This window comes from Opisthorchis viverrini (genome assembly GCF_000715545.1).
Source record: "Opisthorchis viverrini unplaced genomic scaffold opera_v5_118, whole genome shotgun sequence".
NCBI classification, from domain to species: domain Eukaryota; kingdom Metazoa; phylum Platyhelminthes; class Trematoda; order Opisthorchiida; family Opisthorchiidae; genus Opisthorchis; species Opisthorchis viverrini.
This window is the reverse complement of record NW_008751774.1, coordinates 161,805-189,793: the sequence shown is the minus strand read 5'-3', so window position 1 is coordinate 189,793 and position 27,989 is coordinate 161,805. Positions and strand designations below refer to the sequence as shown.

At 45.8% G+C, this 27,989-nt stretch overlaps 2 protein-coding genes across 2 annotated transcripts in view; one reads left to right on the top strand and one right to left on the bottom strand.

Moving 5' to 3' along the window:
• Positions 1-20,189, top strand: part of T265_05938 (hypothetical protein) — a gene marked incomplete at both ends in the record, with an annotated part of 32,347 nt that extends 12,158 nt beyond the window's left edge. Inside the window, 4 exons of the mRNA XM_009171085.1 lie at positions 9,017-9,391; positions 14,484-14,575; positions 15,685-15,784; positions 18,145-20,189. Coding sequence (XP_009169349.1) covers positions 9,017-9,391; positions 14,484-14,575; positions 15,685-15,784; positions 18,145-19,877 — 2,300 coding nt within the window. The remainder of the gene's footprint in view (positions 1-9,016; positions 9,392-14,483; positions 14,576-15,684; positions 15,785-18,144) is intronic.
• Positions 20,190-27,580: 7,391 nt separating this feature from the next.
• T265_05937 (hypothetical protein) lies at positions 27,581-27,799 on the bottom strand (the record flags this gene model as incomplete). Its single annotated transcript, XM_009171084.1, has 1 exon — positions 27,581-27,799. One exon carries the CDS (start codon positions 27,797-27,799, stop codon positions 27,581-27,583), a length of 219 nt encoding a protein of 72 aa, XP_009169348.1.
• Positions 27,800-27,989: the final 190 nt, after the last annotated feature.

Below are 27,989 nucleotides of genomic sequence, written 5' to 3'. Positions count from 1 at the left end.
TTTGTTTCATCAACCCAACGGAATTACGAGCAGGTTATTTAATATCGCATACCAATTTTCACAGGGTAACCACGTGAATGAATTCTAACCTGCTTAAATCCGAGACCGGAGGCCAAGAGAGCATGCGGTTCCAGTGTCGACGGCTTCCAGTGGCGATAGCCAAACAAGACAGGAGGGAAAAAAGCTTGGAGCATCGGGGCGACACCAAGTTCATTGGTATGTGGCTATTTGGGGTGAAATATTCCGTAGAGTGGTGGGAATTATGGCAGTCTCATTGTATGGATTCCAGCACCACTACAGTTACATGTTAAAATTTCCTCCCGTCGCTCTTGATCGATAAGCAGCTCAGAAGAAGGATAATTCCACAAGATGTGTGATACCCCCTTCTGAGAAGTCAACTGAGGAGTCAGTCAATACGTGACCACGTGATGTGGTGTCCGTGGTTGAAGGATAAGTGGCGCTATATCCATTCTAAGTAAGGGCCTGCTGCCCAGCCGCCCGTAACCGAAGGGATAAGTGTTCAAGCTACCAGCTACGAAGTTGCGGGTTCGGAGCTTTCTGGTGTTTCGTGAGATGGCACTACGGGTGATTCTTAATAAGGATGAAACAACTGTACCGCGCTTCTAGACTTTTCAGCGTAGGTGGGCTTCACTGACAGGAAGAAATCTCCATTGAAAAGAATTAAGTATCTGGAGCGTAGAAGCAGAACGCTCTCTATGAATGACACTAGTTGATCTCGGTGGTCTTCCGAGTTTAGCTTTTCCACTACCAAGTCTCATGTTCTTAAAATCCTGGCCCTGTTGTAATCATGTGACGATATTTAAGACTGACGCTGTTAGAGAGCAAGGTACACGCGCAATACTGTGACCATAGATGGGCACTATTCGCCTCGGAGGCCCACCATGAGTCCTGACATCACCTGAAGTATAGACTGATACTCCATACATCTTTCTGATCACCCTCGATCGGTAAAATCGGTGGTAAGTGGTTACTGCATAGTGTATATTTTTTCGTAGACTCAGTAGTGTTATCGAACATGGCAAGGAGTCGGTATATGTTCATTCTGCTTAAAATTCAAGCATTTTACCGGCGCTTCACGCATAAAATGGAACACCAGTGGCTGGAATACACTCGGTTGAACTAATTCCGTGGTACGCGCAAGCCGGCTTCAGTTGTTTCCGTGCACACGTGATTGATTCATGTTTCTTGCTAAACAAAGCTCCACTGAACGTGAGCCATTAGAGACCGAACTTTGTAACAAGACAATCAACGACCGATTGTGTGTGATCTTTGTTTAGGATCTGTTTTGCTATCGTTGAGATCACATTCTGAGCAGGATTGGTCAGTGTGTTTAAGGTTCTTCGTACTGGATGATAATTCCATGTGTACTCTGAAGGACAGTTTGTGTTGTGCGAAGTGGCGCTGCTAGGTAGGTTGGCCTGAACTGAGATTTTGCTGCAGATAGTTTTCAGTTACCTTATTCCTATGCCACATTATATCTGTAGGACCATTTTTCCGAGCTAGATTTTAAGAGACATTGGTGAACCACTCATGTCCTTTCCAAGGACGACCTTTACGCGGGAAGTAGGATTTGTACTCCTCTTGTGGAATAGCCTATTTTTTATAGGATCGTGCACTGAACCAGAGCTAATGAGGGGCGCTGTGGAGGCAAACATAGAAATATATGTTTATATATTTATGAACTTTTTGGACCTGAAGTAGCAGGGCTGCTGTCAACATCAAACACAGTTCGCTATGCGAAATCTACATGCAGTTTGTGCTGCAATTTTTTTGGAAAAAGTGAATTTTCTTCTTGAAAAAGCTGCACAACCGGTGAGCTAAACTTATGTGGGTCTAAGAGCATGAGCGGGAGACACTAGGCAGCATTATAAATGGCAAATTATCGCCCTAAATTGTATCTAATTTCTACAGACGGTCCTAACAGAAGGATCGTTAAACTGGCAGTGCTTCCCTCTTCAGAGTTGAATACTTTAACCGGCTCTGATGGGGTCAGCGTTTTAGAGGGTTGTTGTACTTGTTTGTGGGGGTCATGTTCGGCTTGATGATGTCAAACACCGCTTCGTTGAATAATTTTGATACTTCGTAAAAAAAACATCCACGCGCCTCACTTTCACAAGCAGTTGCTATTCCCAGTCCCATCGTTTTGCACCAGAAGTGAACTAGTAGATTTGACATTCAACACGTGTCGTTCAAAGAATCACAGTGTACACTGAAATGCTGTTTTGAACAAGATGCAGGCTACAAGCTGGATTCAGCCTTGGAGCGGAGGGATGTGGTCACACAGAGGGGAATAGATAAGCACGTACGTATGTTATTGGTGTGCATAGAACTGCAGTACATAGATCCAGCGTAATTGTGGTGAAGTTCGAAACTTTTCGACATGTGCGAACCGTGGGCGGTGCGAAACGCCCGCCGTAAGTTGGGGATAGCTTACTTTGCTCAGGCAATATAAGGTGGACCAGGATTTCCGTATTTGTGGGTGTGCCCAAATGCATCTTCACTCGCAGTAAAATGCTGCGAGACTTCGCCAATTCGAGCGGGGAATCCAAGACACATTGTGGTCTTCACCCATCAAAGTCTCAGAACTATAGCTGGATTCGGCTGGAACCGGCGAATTCGCAATGAGGTGGTCGGAAGACGGGTTTTGGGTGAACCAGACTGTACTTCACTCAGAATGCATTCAGCATTGCAAGGGCCATGCGCATGCTGAATGGTCGGCTGCCGAGACAAGCGCTGTTTTCCGTGCACCATTCAGATTGGTGAACAGAATTTGACGCGATAGAAGGAAATGAAGGACGTTACGGAAAGTTTGGGCGCTGTTTGTGCTGTTCGCCTCCGAGGATGGGATCCACATGATCTTCTCGTGCTTGGACGATATGCTGACTAACCGATGTAAATGGCATTCATGCTGTCAGTTCCTATCCGGGCTATCTGACTAAGAATCGGAGATGTAGACACCTCAAATATTTGTTGTAAGCTAGCTCTAGTTCCCACTTCCTGTTCCACTTTCCAAGTGAAATAACATGACCCTACGGTAGTGAAGCACCAGTGTTTCATTTGGTATTGTTGCCAATGAAGATGATGCTGATGATGCTTCATCTTGAGGAACCCGCATGTGGGCGTTTAATTTGCTTAAGGCTGTAGGTTCATGTGTCCATATGCCTACCAAAATACCCCTCAAAAGCTGCATTCGGCTACCTTGAAGTGGTGCAAGTATAACACAAGTGACCGGATAATCGGACGACTGATTTCCACGGATGTTCTTGTGCAAGTAAAATGCTGAAGAACCGAATGGTCGTTCGATATATTGAAAATCGTGGCAGATAATGTTCATTTTATCGATTTATTCTCTCTGCAGAATAAGTTTGGAGAGGAGAATGGGAGGCCAAGCAAGGATTTTGTCAACCTGAATGGATAAAGTCCCGTTTCTTCTTGGTAGATGTCTGTATGTATCCTCAATGGGAACGTTGCCTCCTGGGAGAGCTAGCAAGGTTGAATCATTGCGCTTAGCTTATGCTATCATCTAGGAGAACTTCCTTCACTCTTATGGGTTTTCAACACCGCGCATCTACTTTTCCGCGAATACGGTGTTCATTTCGGCCGAATCCGTGACATTTCGCCACTGATCTTTGACATGTCGTTCATCCTATATTCGTCATAACCGACCATGACTAAATCAGTTAAAAGAGTTACATTGTGGTAGGTTTCATCGTCTTGTGACGAGAATTTACTTCTACGTGACACGTTCTGCGGTAACTGTTTACGTTGTGACTCCACTCGACGTATGTCACCGTCCAGTGAATTCCGTCGCACTTTTGTTCCACGCGTAAAATGTCGACGTAATGATTTTACCAACCTGATCAACAAACGAGTCAGTCATCCCAAGTCCACATATTATCTTTGATGGTTGCCCCTTCAAAGTGAAAACTCATGCTTCGGAACGTACAGTCCCCTTACATTTCAAGGGAAACCACTGGAGGTTGCGGAGAATTTCAATACCCCCATTAATGTGTTTAATGAATTCGGTGCACGAATCTTCGACGCCAGAGTCACGTTTACTAATTTGCGTCATCTGGGGCGTTCAAAAGAGTCTCAAGGGTCGCATGTATCAAGCTACTGTGAGGGCCGTATTATCATATGGTTGCGAATCATGCCTCGGAGGCATCTTTAGATTTTTAACCTTTAATGACTCAGCACCGTTGCTGGTGTCGGATGGTGTCAACGAATCCGTAACTAGGTAATTAAAAAACGTGCAGTTGGTTGTACAGCAGGTAGTTGAGTTGCAGAAAACATGCAGCACCGCCAACTGTGAGGAAAGGACTACCCGTATCGGTTGAAGGACTCGGTGCTTAAATGGTTTTCTCGGTGTGGGAAGGGGTCAAACAACGTGTTTGAGTGTTGATTCTGTTTAGTTAACAACACCGACGCTGATAGCGATGTTGGTTCGTAGTGGAGAGTCTGATAAGGTTTTGGTGACAGCATATTCAGCACTGTCGACGCTGATAGCGATGTTGGTTCGTAGTGGAGAGTCTGATAAGGTTTTGGTGACAGCATATTCAGCACTGTGTATTTAAGCAAGAGAACATGGTCTTCCTGATTTCCTATGTGATGCTAACGGTCGCTACGTGGCAAGGTGAGGCGAAGAAGCATTATTGAACTCTTGATTAACAATCATTAATTAGAGCAAGATGTAGACTGACTTCGCAACCAGTGGTATGTAGTCGCACTAATGAGTAGGTTCTGACTGCAGAATCTGCAGAAACCAGAGCGCCAATTAAGGTATAGGCACTGCCGACTGAGCTGACAATCAGCTTTTGCCAGTTGACCGAAGGTTAGCCATATGTGAGGCGGATTCACACACGTTGAATATGATCCTTGTGTCTGTTGCTTTGATGTATCTCACAAGATACTAAAGTTTACACGTGCTCCCTGTGAATTTTGGTAACGAAGAGAGATAGTAAATCCTAATGTGATGGGCCGCGACACAGAGATGCTTGACTATGAAGGATTATAATGTCTTCCGTTAACAATTTGATTCTCTATTTTGAAAAAGGGAATGCCAATGATTCCCTGTCGCTTCTGGAAATCTTAATTACATGAATGATTTACAGCAAACCTACGTGTTCCTACCAAGGTATGCACTTCGCCAGTTGCCGATAAAACGGAACTACTCACGAAGAATTCGGAACAAAACAGGTACCATAAGCGTGCCATTTGGACGCATTTTAAGGGGGAAATTAAATATAACGTGCTTGACGTTGTATCTAGGAAGCTAATCTACATAGAGCTTCCTTCCAAGGGAAGGGTACAATGACAAGAGTGACTAGCACCAGGCGGCCGCGCTAAAATGGGCATACAGTGAGGCTGAACTACATGTTCTCAAACGAACTCAGGGGCTGCCATCCTCCTCGATCAACCAACACTTTAGGACTAAAGTACACTGTCAGTGCGGAGCAAGTTATACTGACCAAAGGAGACTTCGTCCCCCAAGTGAAGCGACTCTATGTTGAAAAGCTCACGGGCGCTGTTTCATTCTTATCGGAAATTATCAGTAGTGTTGATCTCACGAAACCCCGGAGAGTTGCAAACGCGCAATCACCAGACTAGTAGTCTGATAACATAACCACTCGGCCACGAGAGGCTGTTGTAAGATGCGCGCTGCTGCTGATCTCTAGTGAAGAGCTGAACCCTGCTTCTTGGCTCTTCAGCAGAGGTGGCTTCACTGACGGGACGAGAGCTCCATTGAAAACTTCATACCTCGCACTACCAATAGATCAATCAAAGCCTTCATTGTGGGTCCAGCAGCGAATTGACACGACCATAAATCTGCTCTGAATTTGGTCGACTAACCTATCCGATCTGCATTCATGTGAAGGTTGTATAAAACATTCCCACTGCGGATGTTCTTCTTGGTACTGTCAAGACAATACGGAACGCTTGTATCTACCAGTCTCTATGTTCTGATATGGTTTTTCAAACCTCTAATGCGAACTCAATGTTTTAAATAAGGAAGAATTATTTATTTCGTAATACTGAGGGTGCCAGAGGTGCGACAGTACGGTTATTCTGTGGTACTTGAGAAATCGGTCAGCAGCTCTCACCCTGACTTCTGGAAATACTGAGCTTTACCGTGACGCATTTCTAAGGAACGTGTTTTGACTACGATCGAATCCATCCACTTTTCATACTCTTACTCTCTGAAGCAGCGGTAGCGCTTTGGATATCGAGACCCTTAGATACTCGAGATACTCAAGTTGGAGCGAAAAGGGCTGGAGTGGACAGAGCCCATTTTGTTGTAGAACAAGGTGCTTGGGACTTATTTCCCGTAGATCATTAAGTCGAATAAACGGCTTCTCACTAACAATAGATTGTTTGCGCAAAATAGACCATAGAAATTAATTTGCGCATCGTCGCGTTTTCTTGGTCTGCCTCTGTAACATATCCACACTGGGTAATCGGAACATGGTTGTAAACATAGGTCTTAATGTAGTTAGACTCATCTGATTTGGATGGTAATTCAAGCGACCATTCATGGTGTATCGTGGTCTGCGATGGGTGTCGGTCATGCGCGACGATCTAATGTAATTTGTTCAAATGAGAGTTGCGGTTTCGTTGTGTTGGATTGAGGAGATAAAAAAGACTACATGTGAGCGTACTTTTAGACTAGATAGATGAGTTGATGTCCCGTTAATTACGACGATTTCAATTTCATGTTGCCCCGAGAACCATCGATCACCGCACCAGTGAGTGTAATATTGACTACTCGTGACTTTAAAGTAGGTTAGAATAAATAGGAATTCCTTTGGTGCGCGCGTGCATGCACCTAGGAATCCGATTTTGGTAATATGAACTACTGGGCTCGTGACTTTAAAGTAGGTTAGAATAAATAGGAATTCCTTTGGTGCGCGCGTGCATGCACCTAGGAATCCGATTTTGGTAATATGAAACTACTGGGTCGTCGTTAGAGGCGTCGGACGGACCAATCATAGCACCCAAACGCCAACACATTGGCCTCCTTGGACCTGATATCTCAGGTGCGGCCGGAAACCACCGGTGGAGTAGCGGCAACAGGAGCTCAAACACCGAAGCGGCCAATGACTGCACTGCTGGTGAGCTCTAACAAGAGTGAAACTCGGATCTAGTGGTTTCCCTTCTTGATGTGAACTAGCCAGGATAAGTTTGTCAGAACTGTGAGCCACATGTACTATGAGTCCCAGACTTTCGGAATTTCGTCTGTTCAGCTCTCCAGATGAATCCCAGCATGTTGTATACAGTGTCCTCAGAACTAGGTTGAGCGATCTAGCACAAACATATTCATTCGTTCATTCTGTGTCTTTTCTAAAAAAATCCACTTTTGCCGGGTTCAGTTTGCTTAGATCTTATTGAGCAGTCTCACAACATCTAGGCGACTTCTTCCCACATATTTCCGTTTCCGAGTCATTATTGTGAATCCAGTCATACAAACAGGGACGTGAAAAGTTCAACGGGATGGTTACAGATCAAACTGCAGGCCAATTGGGTCTAGTGCTTAGGAACAAATTTACGCTGGTTATGGCCAGAAACTCACATGTCAAAGGTTTTGAAGTTAAACTTTGGTATCTAATGAAACTGCACAATATCTTCGTCATAGAAAAACCGACCAGATTCAGTTTTATTTTATGTTGCTGCTAGAATGTACGGGTGAACAAGCTATTCAGTTTCGTGTTGACTGAAAGAAGGACAAAATCGAGGTACACGACAGAGTTGTACGACTGGGGAAACCTCACGGTGTATGCTCCACAATTTCGCTCATGTTCACACCCTTTGACAAAAAATATCACTTTTAGAACGGACTCATGTGGTAAGGTTGGTAAAACAGATCATTATTATCGCATTATGTTTGGCCCTCTGGTATGCAAGATAGCTCTGGTGTCGAAGTAGATTTGTGGCCAAAGCGTTACCTCACAGTCTGGAAGGTCCATTTTTGGAACCCGACCTCAGCATCTGTCTAGGGTGGAGAAACCTGTTAGTATTCCAGCCCTCGTGCCTTGGTTTGACAGGTAGGCACCGAAAGGGTGCTACAGCTTAACGATTTGATCTTTTATTCGAAACCAGAAATAAGTAGTTAATTGTGCTCAGAGTGGTTACCAGCGCTTATGAAATGAGGGTTGCAAAGAAATAAGACCTTGAACTGGACTATCTGTGAAATTTCACGAATTCATTGACTGGGTGTCCGAGCATCTCGCGGTAATGGTACTAACGTTGACGGCAAAGCAACCCAAGCTTTGATCCGGTAAAATCAAATATAACCAAAACATTTTTACGGTATGGATGTTGCACTACTTCGTTCGTACGAACGTTGTTTTCCAGTCAATTTCCTTAGAGTTCCGTTTTAGTTCGGTAGATACGGGTGCGTAAGGATATTTGGAAACTTCCAGAGGAGACTTCATCCTATAAGTGGAGCCAATCTGTGCTGGAAAGCCGAGGAGCCCTATATGGTTGTTTCATTCCTGTTCAGAATCATCATCAGGCGCATCTGACGAAATTCCACGGAATTTCAAGTGAATAGTTGAGAACTAGAGATATCTTTCCTAGCGTGCTTGGTAGTCCATCCTAATAGACGTCAGAGTAACTCGCACCTTAGTGATGAAAGAACAGTGGATGACAGGACGGACTCAACAACCTGCTTGACAAGTGAAGCGTTACTGCCGTTCCTCGTGTATTCCCATCCAAATATCATGAGATATACCCTGTTGAGTAATCATTCTCAATTGATTTATCTAGATCTTACTGATTAAATAAATAACGAGAAAAGGATGACTTAGTTGTAGCGAAATCAAATAAACTATGTTAGAGTTTCAGTAAACGAAATAGAGGCCTTACATCCTAGGAATTAAAACCCACACTCCGTCCTAAACAGAGAGTAGTCAGCGTGTATTGTAGGAAACGTAACGGAACTTTCTGTGAGTATGGATCCTGATCTGATTCGTCCACTTCTACCGCACATTCTTTGCAGGATTAAAATGGCTGTCCTGTGCAGCTACACTTCCAGAGAACCATAGCGCCGTCGCCGCCACCACCGCCAACAACAACTGCAGAAACGTCAACCCACTACCCTGCTTGCAGACCAGCGAGGAGCAAGATGCCACAATAATTGAAGGTTATAGTTTACCTGCGCTGGATACACAGGACACAACAAGACCACCTTCGAGATCAGCTGCGGAAAATGACCTTGGATCGAACGAATCCACCGGCAGTCACAATCATCACTCACCTTCATCACTGTCTCATTCGGCCATTCCGACTAGCCCACAGTCTGTTGTTTCAAACAGCTCATCCCACACTAAAACGCGCCTATCCTATGCAGTCTCACCATCTCTAAACACGCCAGGTAAGTTGTTGCTGGATTTGTACTTGGCATGATTCGTATTTTGTTGTTCACAAAAATACGAACCTAGTCAAGCTGGATCGTTTTTTGCTTGAATCGTGCCCTACAGTTTTAGTATTACGGAAGGTAGGATAGCCTACGAGATCCTTTGGACGGAAATTCAGCTACAACAGTTGTGGAGCAATTTAAGGTTCGAGAGGCAATCATCCGAATTGGAGACAGATCGAATTTTGACGAAGTATGTCCCTCAAGAACCGATGGGAAGAAACCGGGTTTAACTAACACAAACTGCAAAATTTAATGACTAGTCGGTCACCTGGCTGGCAGATGTGTGAGTTCACGGACAGGCAGCATCTCTTGTGACAGCCCTACCTAGTCGTAACCGAAGTATCTGAACAGATTGTGAGTGGAGACAATCATCAACTGAGGTTCACACCGCCCGATGCTTCCCTGCAAAAGTAAAACAGTTCTACAGTGCTTCTCAGTTTTTCAGCATTGCTCCCTGAACTATTGTTTGATTGTTCACGTGAACACGCAAAACTATCTTTCCTCGGAGAAGCTTGGGTTTGCTCTACAGTTGATTGCATCCAAATGTGTCACTGAACCGTAGGTATCTTGGGGACTTGGGTGATTCACTTGTAGATCAGAGCTGGTATCGTTGACAGCTGTCTCAATCATTTGTCGAGATGTTCACTGAGACTGACTGCTGTGCCACAAGTTTTAACAGAGGCACACCATGAAAGCTGAGCCGTGCTAGATGTCACTGGATTAAAAAAACAGTGAAGGGCAACGAAAAGATAGACGCCATGGGCCTTCTCTCGATGCATTTTTAGGTTTATATTCAGATCATGGGAATCTACATTCTTTCCACAGGAGAATATGGGAGAAAAGAGAGAAACGTCTCATTCGAAATCATGCCAAGAACAGTTTCAGTCTGATGAGGTAAATCCCAAAGTATGTAAAGGTTTTGATATGGAAACACGCGTCTAAAGACCAACAACCGAAGAAAGGACAAACAATGGTGAATGCTCTTCAAGACGCGGTAGGCGCTAGCACAGTCAAGGCTCGCATATCCGGCACAAAGGGTCCGTCATACTGGGTCTGGTGTGAGATTAAACGGCAAAAATGTACATTCAGCGCCATGTACCACGCATAAAAGTGTCATAAGTACGCAGAGAGCCCACAATGGCAAGCAAACACAAGTCACTGACTGCGACCTTAGGAAGTCCCAGTCCAATAACAGCCTTAGCGGATTGAGGAAAGCAGATCCCTCGATAAGAGATGATCATCGGTTGGTGAACCAAAAAGTCGATATCACAACCGATGGCATGTAGGGCTGAGATTATGGCGAGGGAATGTTCATCAGCACCATACTTCTGTTTCTTCTCATTCCACACTATCACTCCACGCCCATCCGAGATTATGCTGACGTCTATTACAGTTGCACGGCGATCTCGAACAGCGATTAGGTCAGGTTTGATGAACGACGTAGAAGTAGGGGCTCTCAACTCCTCGAAGACGGTGTACCCCAGTCGACGGAGACGTTTTGCAAGTTCCCTTGCAACCCGATTATGACGAGCACATCTGGCATCATGCGTAATCCAGCAGGATTGCAAAATATGCACCAAACTCTCCGGTTGGCCACAGTTTCCACGACATAAGATCGTCTGGCCACCATGACCATGCCGAGCGCTTCTAACTCTCGTCCTAAGCAGGTTGCATCGGAGCTGGATACCCCGGATAAATATCCGTGGAAACACTCGTTCTGGGAATACGAGCCATCGATTCGAGAGAGGCGAAGTGACCAACTCTCGTAAACCGCGACCGTCAGCGCTGTTGTGCAGACTTTCACCCCAAGCAGCCACCAGCTCCTCCTTGGTGTTTACGCATGCTCCATGGACTCGGATCGGAAGGCTGAGATCCCGAACAATTTTGCCGAATGCGGAATCGTTGACCACATTGCGTAGTACTCGGCACTGAGTAGAGAGGAGCTTTTCCATACGCGTTTTCCGCTGCATCGGGATTGTTGCACTCAGACTTGGGATACCAAGTCCCCCATGTTGTTTACCGGCGTGGATGTAGCTGATTGGGGTGTCCTTCGGTAGACGTAGCCAGCCACGAATATATTGCCTGATGTAGTTGTCCAATCTTTTTAGTGTGTTCCTGTGGACTTGGCCGAGCACGAGCGAATATGTCAGCCTTGGTATCAGGTAGTTCCTCGTGATATCCATTCTTTGATGCGGCTTCAACGGGGCACGCGTCACTTCTTCGAGCAGTTTGAGCAGGTGCTGTCGGTGGTTGAAGACCCCTTTCCCCTTGGAGGTGAAGGGAATGCCCAAATATGTTACAGTGTCTGTCGGACCCAGAGGAGTGATTAGTTCCTCGGCAAAGCGAAATGGTTCGACTGAGACTGCTGTTGCCCGATGTTTCCTGTCCCCACAAATAACCATCACTTTAGTCTTTCGGGCGTTTATTTTCATGCCAGCTCTTCCCAACTCGACCGCAGCAGCTTCAAGCTTCTCTTTAAGGCGTGCCTGACTTTCTGCACACACGACCCAGTCGTCAGCGAAAGCAAAACCATCTACTAAGGTGTCATGGAACTGGTATCCCAGTTGCGGCATCGACAATCCAAGAACCTCATCCATTGCCATAATGAATAATAATGGGGAGAGTGGATCTCCTTGCCTCACACCTCTGTGGCAGTGAACCTCGGAACTGGGGAAAACTGCTACAGCATTCTCATAGGACTGTGCGATGTATCGAACTAGAGGTGACGGAGCTCCAAACGCCTTGGCAGATCTGACGATTGTGTCATGCGAAACCGAATCGAACGCTTTCGAGATATCGACAAACGCCAAGCTGAGGTTAGAAGCAGTCGCTGAAGAGTGACGAAGCAGGGCATGCAACAGCGATGTGGCTTCCAAACAGCCGTCTCGATGCAGAAATGCAAACTGAAGAGAGGGCAGTTGCAATCTACGACTCCAGCGATCAGCAAGCACCTTATGGAAGCAACGGACAAGAATGGATGACACGGAGATCGGTCTCAGTTGATCAGGTGAAGTCGGATGTGGGACCTTCGGAACTAGCGTAATACGGGCTCTACACAGATGTGGGGGACAACCCCCAGATAACAAAAATAAGTTGAAATACCCAGCGAGCACATTAGCATTGAACCGGCGGAGCGTCTTGGGTGTGAGCTTGTCCAGGCCTGGGGACGAATTGCCCATTAAACGGATCGTACGGCCAACTTCCTCTCCTGTAATTGGCTCGATCAAGCTCCAGTCGGATGGTACTACCATGCGACTTGGTCGGCTATCCGCGTGTTTTGGAGCTGAGAGCACTTGTTTCCAATACTGTTCGGCGTCCATAGGTAGGCCGCAGTTTCCTTTGTATAAATCCTTCCATGACCCATCGAGTACAGCAGACGCTGCATCTTTCCGTCTTTGGTGGTATAGAGTCTGGATGGCGGCGTAGTTGGCTCGGCGGATCTGCTTTCGGCTGACCGGGATCCGATGGGCTAACTGGCGGCGACGTCGGGAAACAGTTTTCCAGGTGTGTGGAAATGTCCTGGAGGCGTGGAGGTCCAGAAGCGACAGGACTTGCTCCGGTGTCATGATGCCAGACTGCAACCCTCGGGCAAATGCCAGAAGGTCAACACTAGCGAGCGAACGGTCAGCATGGGATTCCAAGAGTGACACGGTGCAATCCACGGTTTGTTTAAACCAGACGCTGTAGTCATCGGCTTCTGATGAGTAGGCCGTCGTCTGACCGATAGTTTGCTCAGGTTCACCAGATGATGATTCGTCCTGTTGTGCTTGCCAGTTAAGCACCCGTAACCTGGTTTTGATGCTGATAGCCGATCGACCAGGAAAATACTGCTCCAATCTCGTGAACAGCTCGGTTTGCGTGCCACAAGATGGATATAAATTGTTAGCCAGGCGTAAGAGCGATTGTGACTCTTGCTGGGACCAGCGGGTACCGGAATACTTCACTCGGCCAAGCTTATCTGCATTATGCTGGGTGGGGTGTGCGTGCCGGCGGTGTTGACTCAGGCCAATCTTCGTCGGAAAAAGGCGGGAACAATCAGCGCAGGCCAATTGGGCGACTGTGTTCGTACCAACACTTTCATTGTCGTGAACTCGATGATGGGCTACAAAGCCAGCTTTCGATTTGCAGCACTTGCCACATTCCTCACACGTGAACCCAACGAGTCTCTCCTGTGTACTGGTTGGAACTGGTGCGGAGGCGCCAGATGATTCGTAGTATACATTGTCGAAAGTAACCAGCACATTGAAACCAAACGGGGTGGTTGGCCCTGTCTGGAGTTGCTGAACTCTTAGCTCACCCAGACAGACGTCCAGGCTACCCGGTCGGCACCACGAGGAGGTGGTTCAGCTCGCCGACCACTATTACTACTACTACTACTACACTATATACTATATTATATTACTACAAAAGTATATTATACCATACTATCGGCAAGCAGATCGCTCGCAAATCCGCTTTTCATTGACATTCTGGGTGAGTGAGTTTACTATATACTATATTACTACAAAAGTATATTATACCATACTATCGGCAAGCAGATCGCTCGCAAATCCGCTTTTCATTGACATTCTGGGCTGAGTGAGTTAATTTCGTACAAGTTGAACCTTGGCCATATGCCGAATAGAATGCCGTGTGATGCACCCAGCTTCTGGTGAACGATCAGTTTTTTCATAGTTTCATATATCATGAAAGTTCTATTGCGTTGACTCATGTTAGTAAGTAAGGTGGAACACTTTGCTCCAGATTCAGACTTCCACTTCCTTTTATCAACAAGATAAATACGATAACTACACGTTTTTACCCTAATTCACTCGACAACGGACAATTTTTGTCACTATTTTAAGTAGGGTATGCTCAGTGGTCATGGCTCTTCGCATCGTTTGAATCTATCGACCAATTTCTGCCTCAGTAGTTTACAATCTGGCCTAGAATACAGTAATTGGTGCTGTTACGATAAGTCAACTTCAATACTATATTTCTTTTAACTAAAATTGTTCTATCCTAGTCCTCTTAGTGTTTAATATTTATTGATACGCTTTTTTATCAGATGCGGGATGCTTGAAACTGCGACTGGTTTCGGTTGGGAATACAGGCTCGAAAAAATCCGACCAATGGGATCGGTCGCCTCAGATGGATCACGTGAGTTGCTGAAAAATCAAAAGTTTCTATTAAAATATCATTGGCTGAACAGAGATTGTTCTCCTCACAAACGCAGTTAGATAAACCCGTCTATATTTTCATTGTCGTCTTCCCGATGGGACATGGTGCCAGAAGCTCTTACAATAATGTGGAAAGCGATAGGAACCTGAAGGAGCCCTTACAACGAGAAAAGGGTTAGAACACCGCAAGAAGTAGATAAAGAGGAGAAACAACGCAAAAGTGCGTTCTGTTGCAACTGTAACGGGTGAACGGTATCTTCGAGTGACGCGTAATACGAGAACCTCCGGGAGGGCAAAACAAAGTCGGAGCTGAGTTTCTCGACAGTAGGTACTCGCCCAAAACAATGATCCACTTGGACTACAAAAGTACGAACCAAATGAGCAAAGTGACTCCCGCGTGAGACAGTCACACGTGCACCAAGTAGACCACAATTGACTGTATGACCTCAAGGCCAAATGGATGAAGTGGTAAGGACAAACAAACGTCAGTTCATATACGCAAACTCAACACAAGGGGGGGGGTTACAAACAGGGACAGAATAAATGTGGGGAATTTCAATTGTCAACGTAATGGATGATACAGCAACACTGAGTGCACAAGTACTAATAGTCAGCAAAGAGGCCGCTACAAAATGACCGTCAATGTTCACTGGCAGACCAGATTGTGCGGCTGCCTTGAAACAATGTTGCATGAATGCAACTCGTACTACTGATGGTTGCACTTTTGAAAAGCGGAAGGCTAAGTTCATCCCGATTGGGCAACTGTGTAGCATTGATTTCCGTTCCTCTGCTAAGTATGCTATGGCGACAAGAGTCTTCAAATCGTTTCGACAATCCGATTAGACAAAAATCTAACATTCTATATGTTTGGTTCTCATACTGATTGCCGTTTTTCTTACACATCCACACGGACACCGCTGATTGATGTTCAATCCAAGCTTACTATTATCTCGTCAGACAAATAACTCAACTGAGACTTGTGTATATGATTCTGGATTTTCTTTCCGTTGATCATTGTCATCTTGAAATTTGTTCTTGTGTGTTGATAACATCAAAACATACTATGTTTGTCTGGTTCACGTGATTTAGGCAAGGACCCCGGGTTTCGCAGATTCGTGCTCCACGGACAATACCGAACCTCTTGGGGAACTTGAAGAAGGGACGAAAGAAGACTCTCCACCCAGAAAAAGTACGTTTACTGTGTTTATCGCCAAAATGGCCCCTTTTTGGGAAGGACTTTATCATTATTGGAGTATTTTTCAAACCCCTCTTTAGGGAGGACCTTCTTGGGGGAATTGATAATGTTTTTCGGTTTCGACTACTGAACATTCTTTTGATGGAGCACGAGATAACGCCAAACAGAAAATCGACTAATGCAAACTGCGCCTAATACGTATTGTCTTCACTCAAATCTCTAAAGTGTCATCATCATCATCATTGTCAGCTGTATTAACCGCGTACTCGTCGTACAGTGGTTGTAGCTGCCACAGTTTCGTTCACCGATGAGAGACCCAATCCTACTGAGTAGTACAAACCGATCGATGGCGAGCTATGCTGAGAACGGAACAGCTTAGATGATAAAACGCTCCGTTCTTTAAGAAGGAGGAATGAGAGTAGCGGGTGGACCACTGACGTTCCAACCTAGTTTCAGTTTGGCCACTAGCATTCACCAATACAATCTGGCCAGCCGAAAAAAAAAGAAATTGAGCACTACTCGGCGGAGAAACTATAGAAGGTCAACGTGAAGTATCCTTTCAGGGCAATGTGAGCATCTCGATATGGTCCTACCCATTTGTACTGCGTAGTGTCGTGACTGAGAATGGCTAAGACTACTCGGAATCCAGACATTTAAGTCTCTTCGGATAGGTAAACATCCCCAAACTCACGTGTGCTTTTTTCGTGTTGAAATTCCCTAATCGAAGAGCCACTGGACATCGATCAGGTGATGCATGCTTGAGGGACAGATTCAAGTGAATCGCACTGCTGATTAACCTTTCGAAACCGAATGGTGTGGAGCTCCTCTATTAACCGGAAGACTTGGGATTCAAAGTTCCCAGGAGATGCTTTCCAACAGGGATGAGACAGTCTTGGCGTGCTTTGCGGCTTTTCAGCAAGGATTGATTTTACTCGCGTGATAGAATCTGGACTGGAACTCCTCTCATCCATACAATAGAGTTGTATTCAGGATGAAGTGAAGCTTAATTTTAGAGTCCTTTCATGAGTATACCGTCTTATTTTACGGTACAAGTGGTGCTAATCGCAATTCGAGTATATTCTCAGTGTCAGTGTGAAGTACACTAGGTTGAAGAACCCGCTAACGTTGAATTCAACGACCAGTTGCGGGAGCCACTCACTATGAGGTCACGTAGTGCGAACTGAGATTTTGATGTGTGCGTGATGACGGTTCTCAATAAAGATGGTCCGTAATGCAAGATATTTAGCCTTCTCATTAGAGATTCATTTTTCAAGTGAACTGAGAAGCATTATGCATTCATCTCATCCCTGATGGGAATCATCAGCAGTGAGCATCTATGGAACTCCAATGGTTCTCGAACTTTCCGGCCAGTAGTTTAGCCACAAGTGATTGATCAGCAGTTTGACTAATCCACAATTAGACAAGATGTAGCACCGCTCATCCTCCAATCATGGGGTCCACATCATGTATTCACGTGTTGACTGGCTTCTCAAATGACGACTTGCCGGACGAAGGTTTCACTTGTCAAGTAAATTTTATTCTTTCACTTAGCTACTTATCAATCAAAGGTAGTGCGAGGAGACTTGGTTATTTCGATACGATACTTTGTCCCGTACAACTCACATTGCCTGATAAGAAGAGATGGATGAACGAAACGTCAATAGCCCCACTGTCCGGTACCCTCACACACCTACTACATAAGGCCTCCGTCCGAATAATGAGCCTCTTCATAGGGCATTAGTGATCCGCATCCATTCATTCGTCATATGGAATATTTTCGTCAATGCCCACTCCCATGAAAGTGAAAATCCATAATCACAGACGCCAACGACGACATACTCAGAAGCACTCAGTATACAGTAAACGATCGGTTCACAATACAGATATGATTTTTGCTTTGCGGAGTGAGAAATCCTGATAATTTTAGTTATGTGCAGATCAAGTGATCAAAGTTCAGGTTTCTGACCTGGTTGGATCTTCGATAGTGAACGCTTTTTGTGGACGCTACTGAAACTCAACTTGAGCGGTGGATCAATAATTGTTCACTCCATCAAAGTCATTCATCACGGCGTCCAATCGTCTGAGACAGTTTGAGTCCAGTCATCTCCACAGTCTATGAGGCTAATCGTTTGTGGATCATAGACATTATATTTCAACATAGTTTCCAGGTGAGCATCTGGCAGTAATGCAATGTCAAAAACACTAGTACGCACAGTTCCCAATCGCGTAGGCTGTCCAGCTCGTTGATGTAAATACTTAGTGTAGGTTTCTGGTTGATGGAACTTCGGATGAATTCCTTGCCACGTTCTATTCAAATGCAAAAAACTTAAATCCGTCATATATCTTCCATTTAGTTGTAAGGCGAACAAGAGGCACAACAGGGAAACCCAGCCCGGAACGTTATAATTTCCAAGAAAGTCCACTTCACCAACAGGCCGTCAGTCGATCCACACCAGAAAAGTCTCGAACAAGCGTACCACGTACCAGGTACTCCGAAATGGACCAAGGATCACAGGTCAAATCATTGAGATCTTGCGTTATAGCTTCAAGACAGCAATCGTCGTCTTCATCGTCACCAAGCCTACCATTATCATCATCATCATCGCAACACCAGCAGCGCTCAGCGAGTCTCAAAGAATTAAGCAAACTTCAAGCTAGACGCCCAACTATGGATACCAGTTTACGCACACCTGAGGGACTGTACAAGTGTCGAATATGCAAACGCCTTTTCCCCAATCGTTTCTCTCTGACCGGACACTACAAATCACATTACAATTCCAGCCAGAAGCCATATAACTGTGACGACTGTGGACAGCGCTACACTTCTCCAAGCAATCTGCATTACCATCGAGCTCGAAACTGCCCGATCTTGAAGCTGCGTGATGTCAAAAACGGAAAAGTCACGCCGAAATCAGACAGGAGTTTTAAGTTGATTCAGACGAAAGCAATAAAAGCGGCCGAACGCCAGGCACTGTCTAGGACACACGAAACAAGAACAGAGGGGATGACTGCATACGACACCCTTGCCACTGAAGTGCACACAAGCGCAGTGTGTCGTCGTTCCAACGCAACGTGTCAGTCAGTGAAAAGAGATCAGCCTCTTTGCCCCAGACAGAGACTGCTGTTAGAATCACCTGACAGTCATGAAGGGGCTAATTCAAACAACCTATGTAATGCAATTCCCCCGCCTATGCAACAAGTCGTTGGTTCCGACCCACCAAGAATACCATGTATAGCTCCATTGAGGACGGATTCCTCGGTCCCGTCGGCTTTCAAGTCGAATATCCCAAAGACTCCGTTTGAGCCACCTCCTACTTCAACTCAAGCGCTTGAAGAATCGCCACAATCGAATAATTCCTTATCATATTTACATGAACAACTCCGTCATTTGTTGGAACAGGCTTGTCAATCAGATGAAGCACGCCAGAAAATTTTAGCCTTTACATCCCTGGCGCTATTATCTGCTTTAGGTCCTCTCTCCAAGCCTGAACAAGCTGAGGCAAGTAGTCTACCAAACTCCGTGTTTGAAGCGCTCTTTTCGCGCTTTCCTGGATTGCTCAATTCACCGGAATGTGGAACACATGTGTCAGCTAGGGACGCTGCGCACAAAGAAGACCTCAGGCAACGAGAACCTCCCTCAACCAGTGCCAAATCACCTTTGTGCACCAACAGAACAAATGTCGCGCAATCCCCAATAGAACACAGGCCAGTTGAAAAGCCCAGTCCCGGCTATATGTGCCAGCACTGCCGCAATCCACAAGTATTTTCAGATCTTACAAGTTTTGAAGCTCACCTATTTCTTGTACATAGTAACCGAAGCAGCCGTACTCCGAATTCATCAAGCGGACATTCTTCTTCTCCTATAACTTCGAGCACCACGTTCCAAGCGAACTCTCAAGGTCCTCCGGTTGGATCGAACGCAAGCAATCACGAACAGCCCACAAGGCCCACTAGCAACACACTAGGGGCTTCTCCGACGTCGTTCTTTTTGAAGTGTTCCGAATGTGATCAGCCGTTTTCATCCTTCACCGACTGTCAACTACATTTCACCAAAATGCATCAAAGCTATGGATTACAACGAATTTGAATACAAGGAGTCTTAGAAATCCCATATTCACTTGTTGAATATCACAATTTTGTGGTCGACGCGGAAGCACATGGTAGGTCAATGCTTTGGATGGACAGGCACCTGAGAAGCGCCACTGTAGATAATGCATTCACTAATGTATCTAAAACTGCGCCATACGGATTGCGGTTTCCTTCTTTCGAGGCTGATAAGACCACTCCGAGATGTTCGTATACCAGCTGAAACTGTACAAATGTTGAATTTGCATTTTTCAGTTTTGTTTTATCTTCTTTTTATCCATTCCTGAATTGATTTCTTCTACTTGCAACGAAAAACGAGAATGTCTTTATGGCCTTATTTCTCTAGGTCGGAGGCGGAAGGAGCTTTCTGTGTTGTTTTTGCGTTTTAGATTGTGTCGATGAAGTTATTGACTCGACGGAAGGACTACTTGGCGAAACAGGCGATTTTTAGACGCCACTACTAACAGTATTCCGGTGGATACTGGATTTTGGGCATCTTCGTAACATATTCGGTGTAAAATTTAGTCAATCTATGCCAGACAGCTTGCTAGTTTTGTGCTAGGTTCACCTAAAAATGACAGGCTGCTAGGTCCGAGTCACACATGGTTCGTCTTTTAGTCCGTCTCTTTGGTTCTCGCGAACAGGTTCCACAGTGGTGATCCAGCGTCACATTTTCGTTCACTGATGTGGTCCAAAAAGGAGCTAAGACGAGGTATTGGAAGTCCGCACAGCAAGCCGCAAACTCAGTTCCAGTTTTTCTGCGCGGAGGAATGTTGGAGATCTCACCTGGTGGGCACAAAAATAACGGAATATACGTCAAGTCATGTCTAAAGTCGGCACGGTTTCATACGAGTATAATAGGGTAGAAGCTTCTTGGCGATCTGCGTCGGAAATTTCGGAATGGTGAATTAGCAGATGGGACTTGTAGGTTAAATGTTTGGCCCTCAGAGGACTGGTACAGTTGTGGGGGTTCTCAAAATGAATACAAGTACATTGGATCAAATGGTACTGCATGTACAATACAGTATTGTTCATCCTATCCCTTTATCCTTCATGTTGTCAACCCTTTCCCTCATCGTTAGTTTCCGGTACTTTTCTTTCATGAATGCCTCATCATCATCACCACTGACAGCATGACATCCATGCACAACACGGATGCTTCATTGCCGTACAACCATGACTTATTTGAAAGCCTTATTGTAAAGAGAAGAGTAAATGTGGATGGGTAAGGGACTTAGTGCTAGCTTACCTCTTTCATGACCAGTTTGTTTTATAATGATATGAAAGTGTACGGATGCGAAAGCAATAGCGTTTCTCAGTAGGTAGAAGTCGAAAAGGAATTGTGGTGAGCCCTAATCAGAAGAACTATGTAGAAACCAGATTATCTCAGGCAAAAGATTGTCCAAAATTCAACAACCCATGTAATTGTGGCGTCAGTGTAGAGTCCGATCACGTGAAAATATGATTTCAACTGATGAGCTCCAGTAGCAGATCTGGCACTGCAATTGAGGCACAGAATGTTTGCACGGACGCCGAAAACAACGCGATCAGTGCTTTACCGTGGTTGCGTAACAAACAGGGATAGCGCGTCAGAGTGCTGATAGGATGAGTAGACCGAAATCGCCAACAGGCAACAAAAATTTAGAAAGAAACAGGCAACCTATAACCTATTCCAAGCCGCTATTATGAGAATGTACACTGGTGGCCTTTTGTGCTGGATTCAATGACTTGTTGAATTAATGACTGGTTGGTAAACGCGGCTTTGGGGAAGAAATTACGTGAAACATAGGAAATATCAAAACCCACTGGGTGAAGACCGTTTGGTCAAATGGGCGAAATATACGGAGCGCTTCAAAAATGTCATATTGGTAGTCGTGAAACGATTACCGACCACGGTAGCCTCCCAGAATCGGTGGCCTGTACAGATTTGATCGGTCGTAAACCACCCAAAACAAGCCGATCCTTTCAGCAAAAGTACGGTTGATCGGGGTCGCCCACTGTGAACTCTGACGAGTTCTTTCGAAAGACACTTTCAGGCAACAGTGGAAATGTGGCATGAATTCAGGGCAAATAATTTCCACCCCGTGTTTGCATGGTTGTGCTGATTGTTGATGCCCTTCACACCTGAGGCATCTAGAGGAACTAATCGACCTCACTATTCCCTTTCTAACTGGTCTTTCTTACGACAGGGACACGGTCTTTGTGATGGAAGTCACAGGCCTGTTCGGAACAGAAAACATGGCTTAACGGTGGAGTGCTGTAGGTCTTCGCACGTTATGGACTGGGACCGAAGTGAACTGTTGCGTTGTTACAAACCCGCTAAACATGGCGAGCAGCCGACCTGTAATGGGCGCACTTTCAGGCCGAACAATCTATGACGTTCGTTTGCCTACTGTACACTAGCGCTAATCTCTGATGCGAGTCTAGGTCAGTAAAAACATGTACCACTCCATTCCGACGCGAAAATCAGCTGTTTTCCTGTGATTTTCCAATATTCTCTTGTACCTTCTTCATAGAAAGCATTCTTCCATAAGATCACACGCCAGCAAGCAAGTGCTGAATACCTGTAAAGTGCTTTCGCTGAGATTAGCGATACGGTCTACTCAACACTAGCCATGAGGTCTTGCAGTTCCAGTAAAAATAGTACAGTTGACTCCCACTGGGTCAGAAACCATCGCCACATTAGCGGCAAATCCTCACCGTGTTCTAAATACTAGACAAGTCTCGAGTTACAACAGTGGAATGTTGTCTGACGTTCTCAAATGCTTTGTTCAGCCTGAACCACGTCCCGCGACGCAGTTCTGTGATCAGCCAACCTAAGTTGCTCGTCGACACCTCGGAGAGCGTCCTGTTGGCGCCCTTGAAACTCCATACTCGCTTAAGGAGCACCGAGTGCTGGTATATTAAGTACTCCAGACATTGCATAGGATGTGAAACGCAATAACTTAGATGCCAGAAAATATGCGTTCCGATGTATGGCGAGTAGTCCACCACACTGGTGTGTCACTGGAACCCGATTTCCAGATAAGGCAGTGAAAATTTTAGCTGCTGTTGGAATCAAACTGCCGTATGCTACCACAAGACAGAACACAGCTGAATGTTACGATTTACTGAACACCGCAATCAGACTATTACTGCCGCCATTCACTTTTTTTAGGTTCCGCTAGTCAGACTGCATCGGTCCGTACGGACGGATAGAGTAACGCAACACCTGACAGCTAGAGGCGCGTATTCGTTTGAAGTTTGGTACACCGTTGATAGTGAAGAGTTTCGGCGCGTGTCCTTACTGTGTTGGATAGATTGGGATACCTATGTTCGTCAGTTTACAATAGCGACGAAGTCGGCAGTCCTAGAAAATCACGAACGAATAACTGAACAGGTAAAGTACTCTGTATCTGTTAACCGATTCAACTGGGAGTATTGCCCGCTAAACAGGATATTGACGACAGACTTCTCAGCCGTGTATGACGCTCTCGGAAGCGGTCGCTGCGGTGTTGTCTGCGATGAAATGTATCCGCTTACAGAGGTTCAGTCGTGCGCCCAAAATCCTGGCGATAATCCCCACCCTCGTGGCATACTTGAGGGATTCCGTTAGAGCACCGTCCCAGCAAGCAACAGACGGCCTCCACGATTGGTGCTGAAGCGTTTTTAGTCCTATTGCCAAGCTCGGCAGGCAAACCAACGACCAGATAGTAAACCCGAGTTGCCTATATTTCACAACATTCCTGTCCACTGTCTGTATATACCACCAGTGAGTTAACTAAAAGTAAGCTAGGCCAACTAATTGGACATTATGACTCGGTGAATCCACCAACCCCTCCAAGTGTTAAACGATGCTCCACGGCCTCATTATCCATCAGCGCCATCGTTACGTAAAGCTCACCTGGATCTCCTTATATCCTGGCAATTCTCTGAACCCATGGGGACCGACCATTCTATGCCGGAATCGGACTGGGGGTTATTTCTCACGATAAAACTCCCATAACCACAGAACCTGATACAAATCCACATGTACCATTCAGTCAACATAGACGAGTTGGACGTAAAGTTGAATCACCATTCCCTTGGATCAGGTGAACGTGCAAAGTAAAGAGGAGCTTCAAGCAGGCTGGCCAAGATGTTTTAAATTCGCACAACCGGCAACCGCATGCTATACGATTCGGAGGCCGTTTGGTAGTTACTGCGAGAGGTAAGCGCGTCTACATGACGCTCGGACCACGGCTCAGCTGAGGCGTTCGAAAAACCGGTTCCCCGGAGAAGCCCTAGAACTTCTTCGTAAAAGCTAATGTTTCCCGAATGCCCCCACAGCATACGCTTAATCCTCACCACGAATGCCGACCTCATGGGCGTCATCGTAAACTCATAAAAATGATATTACTTACGGTTGATCAAGCGAAAGACTTGCTAGTGGGGAAAGCAAGCGGACCATAAGACCTGGTCACTAGCACACACACAGCGTGTCGGATCCGGTTACACTGAGTAGCGTGGCGCGCCCAGACGGTATAGATGACGCTATGCCATGCCACTGATACAAATGTTGTAAACCTGTTGTGGAAATCATGAGCCACCAGCTGTTTTCCTGTGATTTTCCAATATTCTCTTGTACCTTCTTCATAGAAAGCATTCTTCCATAAGATCACACGCCAGCAAGCAAGTGCTGAATACCTGTAAAGTGCTTTCGCTGAGATTAGCGATACGGTCTACTCAACACTAGCCATGAGGTCTTGCAGTTCCAGTAAAAATAGTACAGTTGACTCCCACTGGGTCAGAAACCATCGCCACATTAGCGGCAAATCCTCACCGTGTTCTAAATACTAGACAAGTCTCGAGTTACAACAGTGGAATGTTGTCTGACGTTCTCAAATGCTTTGTTCAGCCTGAACCACGTCCCGCGACGCAGTTCTGTGATCAGCCAACCTAAGTTGCTCGTCGACACCTCGGAGAGCGTCCTGTTGGCGCCCTTGAAACTCCATACTCGCTTAAGGAGCACCGAGTGCTGGTATATTAAGTACTCCAGACATTGCATAGGATGTGAAACGCAATAACTTAGATGCCAGAAAATATGCGTTCCGATGTATGGCGAGTAGTCCACCACACTGGTGTGTCACTGGAACCCGATTTCCAGATAAGGCAGTGAAAATTTTAGCTGCTGTTGGAATCAAACTGCCGTATGCTACCACAAGACAGAACACAGCTGAATGTTACGATTTACTGAACACCGCAATCAGACTATTACTGCCGCCATTCACTTTTTTTAGGTTCCGCTAGTCAGACTGCATCGGTCCGTACGGACGGATAGAGTAACGCAACACCTGACAGCTAGAGGCGCGTATTCGTTTGAAGTTTGGTACACCGTTGATAGTGAAGAGTTTCGGCGCGTGTCCTTACTGTGTTGGATAGATTGGGATACCTATGTTCGTCAGTTTACAATAGCGACGAAGTCGGCAGTCCTAGAAAATCACGAACGAATAACTGAACAGGTAAAGTACTCTGTATCTGTTAACCGATTCAACTGGGAGTATTGCCCGCTAAACAGGATATTGACGACAGACTTCTCAGCCGTGTATGACGCTCTCGGAAGCGGTCGCTGCGGTGTTGTCTGCGATGAAATGTATCCGCTTACAGAGGTTCAGTCGTGCGCCCAAAATCCTGGCGATAATCCCCACCCTCGTGGCATACTTGAGGGATTCCGTTAGAGCACCGTCCCAGCAAGCAACAGACGGCCTCCACGATTGGTGCTGAAGCGTTTTTAGTCCTATTGCCAAGCTCGGCAGGCAAACCAACGACCAGATAGTAAACCCGAGTTGCCTATATTTCACAACATTCCTGTCCACTGTCTGTATATACCACCAGTGAGTTAACTAAAAGTAAGCTAGGCCAACTAATTGGACATTATGACTCGGTGAATCCACCAACCCCTCCAAGTGTTAAACGATGCTCCACGGCCTCATTATCCATCAGCGCCATCGTTACGTAAAGCTCACCTGGATCTCCTTATATCCTGGCAATTCTCTGAACCCATGGGGACCGACCATTCTATGCCGGAATCGGACTGGGGGTTATTTCTCACGATAAAACTCCCATAACCACAGAACCTGATACAAATCCACATGTACCATTCAGTCAACATAGACGAGTTGGACGTAAAGTTGAATCACCATTCCCTTGGATCAGGTGAACGTGCAAAGTAAAGAGGAGCTTCAAGCAGGCTGGCCAAGATGTTTTAAATTCGCACAACCGGCAACCGCATGCTATACGATTCGGAGGCCGTTTGGTAGTTACTGCGAGAGGTAAGCGCGTCTACATGACGCTCGGACCACGGCTCAGCTGAGGCGTTCGAAAAACCGGTTCCCCGGAGAAGCCCTAGAACTTCTTCGTAAAAGCTAATGTTTCCCGAATGCCCCCACAGCATACGCTTAATCCTCACCACGAATGCCGACCTCATGGGCGTCATCGTAAACTCATAAAAATGATATTACTTACGGTTGATCAAGCGAAAGACTTGCTAGTGGGGAAAGCAAGCGGACCATAAGACCTGGTCACTAGCACACACACAGCGTGTCGGATCCGGTTACACTGAGTAGCGTGGCGCGCCCAGACGGTATAGATGACGCTATGCCATGCCACTGATACAAATGTTGTAAACCTGTTGTGGAAATCATGAGCCACGGCGAACACGTGCTGTGTGACCAAATTGAGCACGAGTGGTGTAAACATAGCACAAACTTGTGGTCACAACGCTCACCTCGTTGGTGGGTGTAACTGATACAAAGGGTGTTGCGTCAGGGAGAATTCATCTGACGTCCTGTGGACAGCCCAGGAAGAGTGAATGGATGTATCAGTTGCCAACACAAATAATCGGCCAACGGAGATTGAGGAAACCAACTCTCCCGATGGGACAGAAGGTTGACACACGACCCATAGACGTATATATGGTGAACCTAAGATCTTCGTAAGGCCACTAGATGAGGGCACTGCGAATCTGTTTCTGCGTGGTTGTCATTCAACAAGATGATCGTAGTGACTAATCTCTTGTCAGCCAGATCAGGGAAACTGAGTGACAAAATTACGTTTTGGACAAGTGGACTAACTAAAGACCAGTCGAAATGTTTGCTAGGCTTATGAACACTCACTACAACAGCGCCTCGCTCGTGTTGAACGAAGTTTCACATTCCTGATTTTTTTGCCTCTCAGGATACCGATTGAGCATACCATAAATTTTTCCATTTTCCCAAAATAAAGTGAAAAAGATGCAAAAGCTAGGCAAAAACGTTGTCTTTCCTGTTAAAGGAGCAAGTATGTGCGTGCAGAAAAAAACAGCAACTCAGAGGAACCTCGTCTTCGGTGGAGAGATGGTCAGGGAAGAGCGAAAACTTACAAAAGTGGCACTAAAGCACACAGAGACAACAGGGAGGTAAAGTAATGGAAAAAGTGATACATTTGCGAAGGGGGCTCAGTCGTGCCTTTTGTCGCGAAGTAGAACAGCTTAGCTGTAATAGGGTAAACAACAACAACAAGAGGAATGTGTGTGTGTGCAGACCAAAGACGCTGGTTTCGAGTTCGTCTTGCACTGACAGAGGACCAGAAAATGATAGCGAGCCATCACAGCAATTGCAAATGAAAGGTGATGACCAAGGAATGGCCAGAGGAAATTACATGATAAATAGAACAGAGCTTGGATGACGAAAAAATCAAGTCAGGTGACTAGGTGATATCTTCATCGTCACCGCCAATGGTCTTCTTGAGTTTCAGAAGCAACGAAGTAATCCAAGGATCGAGACGGGTGATGTTGTCGTACTCTTGAACCGCCGCTGTAAACGCCTCCACGTTTTCTTGTTCAAGAGCGTCTGATAGTTTCTGAAGCACAGACAAATAAGTGATGACTGTCGGTGTATCATATTGAGGGAAGGATGGTACAGTCATGAAGAATCCAAGGGTACCAGGAAAAGGTGTATCCTAACTGGAGCTCATCTGACAATCACAGGGAGGGGTAAAACAGATCTCATTACGACGACGACATGTGCGCTTGCCGATGAGTGAGGACGAGGTTACATTCAGATCGTACACTCAACCAAGTAGTGTCTGGACAGCGTAAAATGTATATGTCACAGAA